Source organism: Bidens hawaiensis, unplaced genomic scaffold (genome assembly GCF_021521415.1).
Source record: "Bidens hawaiensis isolate Kalapana, Puna unplaced genomic scaffold, B.hawaiensis_p1.1 tig00032505_1, whole genome shotgun sequence".
Taxonomy (NCBI): Eukaryota; Viridiplantae; Streptophyta; class Magnoliopsida; order Asterales; family Asteraceae; genus Bidens; species Bidens hawaiensis.
The window spans coordinates 9,747-15,452 of record NW_027495555.1 but is presented as its reverse complement, the minus strand read 5'-3'; the positions used below and the strand labels follow the sequence as shown (position 1 = coordinate 15,452).

At 33.0% G+C, this 5,706-nt stretch overlaps 1 protein-coding gene across 1 annotated transcript; it reads right to left on the bottom strand.

Moving 5' to 3' along the window:
• Positions 1–4,329: 4,329 nt before the first annotated feature.
• On the bottom strand, positions 4,330–5,448 carry LOC143583747 (uncharacterized). Its single transcript, XM_077065974.1, has one exon. The coding sequence runs from the start codon at positions 5,446–5,448 to the stop codon at positions 4,330–4,332; it is 1,119 nt and encodes a 372-aa protein (XP_076922089.1).
• Positions 5,449–5,706: the final 258 nt, after the last annotated feature.

The following is a 5,706-nucleotide window of genomic DNA, read 5'->3' as shown; positions in this document are numbered from 1 at the left end:
TAGCGGTTTTGTTTACATAACATCTTTTTCAATGATGTATATAAATGTTCTACCTTAATTAGTAAAAAAATTTATAGTTTTATTCATTTAAACCGTTTAACATATTTGTATTTTTAAATTAGATGAAATAGTCTTTCATATTTATTTGAAACGATAAAACGTTAGGATCAAATTGACATAACACAAACAAAACAATTGCTAGAGAACTAATTAATAACTAGTTATTAGGCACTCCTCATACTTTTGAACATATTTTCTAACTAAAAACCGTCTAATCAAAACTCCACTTAAGATCTTCCATCATATATAGGACAAACAAAATGTACCACTATAAAAGTTGTATAGTTTACAACGACAATTGTAATCATGATTTTTCAACCAAAAAGTTAATTTGGGATGTTTTAATTGTGTTTAGTGGAGTTGATATAATTTATATAGGTTTCCAATATGTTAACTAAGTTGAAACTTGTTAACAATTGGTTGTTATTAGATATAACATGTTTAGAGGTATAGTATTCAGTATAAATGAAATTTGAGGGATCATATTTGTCATGTATGTGAACAGTTCGATAAATATATAAGAAAATGATGTTAAAGAGTTTGACTACGATCCACACAAATAAAAAAAAATCATACTATAATACCTATAAAAATGATGGTTAAATTAAAATTTTAACATATTTCTTCTTCATTCCTAGAAGTAACTATCTGCAAAAAAAAACATAAAAATCAAAAATTTTAGGGCCCAGAAGGTGAAAATTACACGGCTAAATTAGTTATTGCTCTAGAATCAATCAAATTACGCCGTGTTTGATGAAATTTATTCTTTTAACTTAAATCAATAAGATAGTGTCACGTGATGTCAACACCATATTTTTTTATATTCATTTACTTTGTCTAGTTACTTATTTTTTATATTTGTAGGGACGTTAATGATAGTGTAACATTAGTGAAGAGGATAACATAAAATTTTGATAGATGAAACGAAAATATAGCCCATAAAAGATATTTAAGCACGCGCACCGTAGTTTAATATTTATGTGTTTTCATGTGGAAATTTTTATGCGTATCGAAGCAACATAACACTAAGCAATCCTTCCATATTCAACATAACATTAAAATTTAATTACTTCTTAAATTATATGCGGTATATAATGTTATATTCATAACAATTACACAAAATCATATTTATTTTGTCTCAGGTTAGTGAAATCCCATCTACTATCTTAAAACATCTTGTAAAAAGGGAGAAACTCAGAAAAGTATAACAAAGTTTTCACCTTTTTATCTGTAGTTGCATAATTTGATGTAATAAATTGGTAAAATAAATAGTAATATAGCACTTTAAAGTTTAAAACACGTTATTGTATTAAAAAAAATATTCATGTAACTTAATAGTGTACTTACCTTTTATATAAGAAAACATTTTAATTTTATTTTCCTTCTATCTACTACTAGAGGTGCACAAATGGGGTTTTTTCTAATACTCGGGTTCAGGTATGGAACCGGTTTCGGGTATGATCAGGTATTGAAAAATCGGGTATTGAGAGAAATCGGGTAGGGTATTGAGGAGAAAAACTCAACCCTATGTACCCGGTATGATCGGGTTCAGGTATTGAAACCGGGTACGACCGGGTATTGATACCCGGTTTTGAATTTGTAATTTTTTATACATTTTTTATATTGTTTAAAATTTAAATTTGCTTTGTAATTTATAAAAATAATTAAACTATATTACAAAAACCATAAATCCACTTAATTACAAATTATTTACTTATTATTATGCATTTTACAAAAACTTAAACATAAAAGTTGTGAAGTAAACATAAAATTATACTATAAAAACACATGTATTATTTCGGGTATTAGAAAATTGGTATCGGGTATAACCGGGTATGGGTATAGGGTATGACCGGATCCGGTTATTTACGTGTATAAACCGGGTACGGGTATTGAACTCAAAATGCATACTCTATCCATACCCTACGGGTAGGGTCGGTTCCGGTTTCGGATATAGAATACCCGGGTATAAAAAACCGGTTCCGGATATTTTTTTCGGGTCCGGTTTCGAATACGGGTTTTTTTTGCACCTCTACTATCTACTATTAAATTTCAAACACCTAGAAAAGAAGTTGTAAAATTCAAGGTTTCTTGAAATGTTTTAGGAAGATGATGACAAACAGAAGGACAACGGCGGTCGTGATCTATGTCTTGTTCTAAACTAATAAAATCGAAAAATGTGACCGATAAAGTATTCGATGGATGTTTCTAATGGAATATATGTATCAATTACCGAGCTTTGGATTTGACTTTTATATAGACTTTCCTGCCACCCATGTCATTTGGAAGCTTCTTAATTATAAAAATTTGGGTTTTTACTGTGAGTTTCAATGTAATGTTGGTTGCTACTTAAAATTAATTCAAACTATAATATATCACACAACAAATTTTTTTAATCCACCTCTCTTAAAGTTTTAAATTTATCCTCTAACATCACTTATTAGTGTTATAAATTCTTTTCTTGAGATATAACTAGTTAGTGAGTGACTTAATTGTGTAGAGACTCTAATTTCAACCAAACTCCGGAAACTGTCTATTATTTTGATACTTCCCGGTGAACCCTATCATCGAGGCTCAAGATAATCCCACTCTGTGCTTTCTTAAGGATATCTCGTTTCTCCTTGTTAGATAAACCTTCAGGCATGTTATCCATCCCCGACAGAGCATCAGAGGCGCCCAAGCATGCATTTTGACTCGCCAATGACCGGAGTCATTTGTGCCATTAATTTTTACAAGGTCAAATTTAGTGTTCACCATCATTGAGAATGAACCAAATTAAGATAGATATAAGTCCGTTTGAACGATTACAACTCTGATACCAATTGTTGAAACATATAAGTGGAATCAAATGGTTTAACACCAAAGAACACACTCAATTATCAAATTAGAACACTCACGAATTAAAACGAAATCACTAATTGCATTAAGGCTTACTCAACTGAAGGAAATATGAATACAAAGCACTAATCATAAACGGAAATGAAGAACTACATAATGAAATCTAATCTAGCCGTTGTGAACCCTAGATTGCTTATAAATATTAGCTGTGCCTTCTAACAAACAAGTTCCATGTTGTACATGTCTAGCCCTCAAGTTTCCATAAGTAATGAAAACTGTCCAAATATACTCCAAACTTCTAAATAGCAAAAGACACTTACCTCTTGTTGGTTAAACATATTTTGACCAAAACTAGCAAACCAGTTAACTTAATTTGACTTGAACATAACATTTAACAAGTCAAAATTCACAATTTCATCAATTTGTGATTCAAACATTTTATAGTCGTTTTTTAATCATGTTAACATAATAACCACACACTAAGTATAGAAAAGTATATATAGGAATTAAAAGGCCGGGTATGGACCCCACGCCATTTGGTGTGATGGAAAGGTGATTTATTTTTAAAATGGTGGTCAGGGATTCGATCTCCACTAAAGGTGATTTGTAAATACAGAGTAATATATTTGGATGTTAAAAAAAAAGAAGGCCGGGTATGGAAGTGCTATATGTTATGGTTTTCTTATTGGACCATACTAAATGGGTTGGATTAACAAAATGAGTCCATTGGGTTTGTAATATTCTATTAAAAAGATGGATATGCAATAAGCAATTAGGCCGAAGTTATAGAACAGATTGTATTTGGGTCATTCGGATTGCTTTCACAATTGGGCAAAGTTTCATAGGGCGTGTTAGTCTTTAAAACCCATAGTTGTGATCGACAGCTTGACCCATATTTGGGGACATGTTCCTAGATGGCCTAAACTCTTTTATCTGCTAACTCCGTTTAGTTAAACATATCAGCACATTAAAATTAAATAAGAAATGACAAATTCTAAAGTTAGTTTTATACCGTGCATCACATGTAAGTGTTTAACATGAAACATTACTGTATCTTTTGTCACCATAAGCATTTCTACCCAAATTTAACTAAGAGTAACACTTTCACTCCAAAAAGTTTTCTAGCAAATCTACTAATGAAATAACCACACCGAATAATATTCTAAGAATAGCAACAATTATTTGGATTATAAAATGCCAAAAGGGGCAACAAAAGAATACAAGATATCCTTATACATTTATTTTTATGTATTAACTTATTTTGAAGCAACACCTAATTTATCCAACCAAAAAAAATTACATAACCTGCATACTACAGAATTCCATCACTCATCATTTTGATGAGAGAAATACTTCTTACCAACCTGAAGGATGATCCAAATACATATAATCAGTTAATCAAAACGCCCCAACATACCCATGACCATAGTCCTACACATTGTAAGATGCCATCGGGCGTCCAAAGATGTAACCAGCACATTCTTCCCATGGACTAAGCTGCTTGGTTTCAGGACCATTCATTCTGGGGTTATTGTCAATACTCATTTGTTGCTTTCTAATCCTAGCCAAACAAGGCCAGTTTCCAAATAAACTTTCACAAAAATCCACAACTTCTGGGCTGTATTCACAAGGAGGAATTTGAACTACTTGTCTACCATATCCGTAATCGTTCCCCACTCTAGTTGCATAATTTGAATTGTCATATTCTGGCCAAGGATAATCATATCCATAGTCAGGATAACTATAACTGTATTCTTCCCTTTCCCTTTCTTGAATCTCACTCAAGTCTACCTGGTCCGACACAGGAACCAGAGCATTCACTGGCTCTGGCTCAGGTTTGGGTTCGGGTTTAGGCTTGGGCTCAACCACAGTGATAGGAGTAGGCATAGGCGTAGACTCAGGCTTAGACTCATGCTCAGGCTTAGGCTGAGGAATAGGAGTAGGAACGGGAACAGGAACAGGAGCAGGCTGGGCCTTGGTCTGAGGCTCTAACTCCGAGTTAGGCGTGGGACCAGACCCAGTTGGTTTGGGCTTCGAGCGTGGATAGCAGGTTTGATTCGAGGGTGGGACCGGCTTTCCATATACGAATTCAATATCATATCCCCCTCCATATGGGGTTGGATCATACTCCTCAAATTCAGGCTCGTTAAATTCTAAATCCACTTTCGGGTAAGATATTGAATATTGCGTGTGATATCTAACATAGCCGGTATCAAACTCAACCGGTTCATAGGCAATTAGCTTAGGTTCCATATAGTTATGCGCAATGTAGTTAATCGTAGGATTAGCCGATGAATACCAATTATTACAATTACCACAATCATAATAATTATCATAATCGTTATCATAATCATAACCATAATCATAATGACCAAGATCTATGGATTTCGGCTCTTGATCAAACACGGAAACATGATATTCATCATAACTAGTATCTACATGATCACCATAAGGTTCATAACTTGAAAAACTTACTAGATCTTGGTGAGCAAGAGGAAAAAAGGTGGTGTGTTCTTGAGGCCACATATACTCATCATCATAATAAGCCATATTTTGATCAATCAAACAATGAAAAGGATGAATTTGGAGACAAGCTTTTGGTGCTGATTGTGTAATAAGGAGAAGGGTGTCTAGCAAAAGAAGAAATTATTATTGTTACTTTTTTTCCAGAGGTTGAATTATAAAATCCAAGTTATTCATTAAGTAGAAACTTGTACATGCAATTATGCAATATGTATATTGTTTTGGGCTTTGAGTTTTTGTGATAAAGGAGACAAAGGATGTGATCGGTGGTGTGATGTTGTTTTG

Bases quoted from the DNA above. Each gene is read 5' to 3' on its own strand.
- LOC143583747 (XM_077065974.1), bottom strand. From the start codon at position 5,448: ATGGCTTATTATGATGATGAGTATATGTGGCCTCAAGAACACACCACC.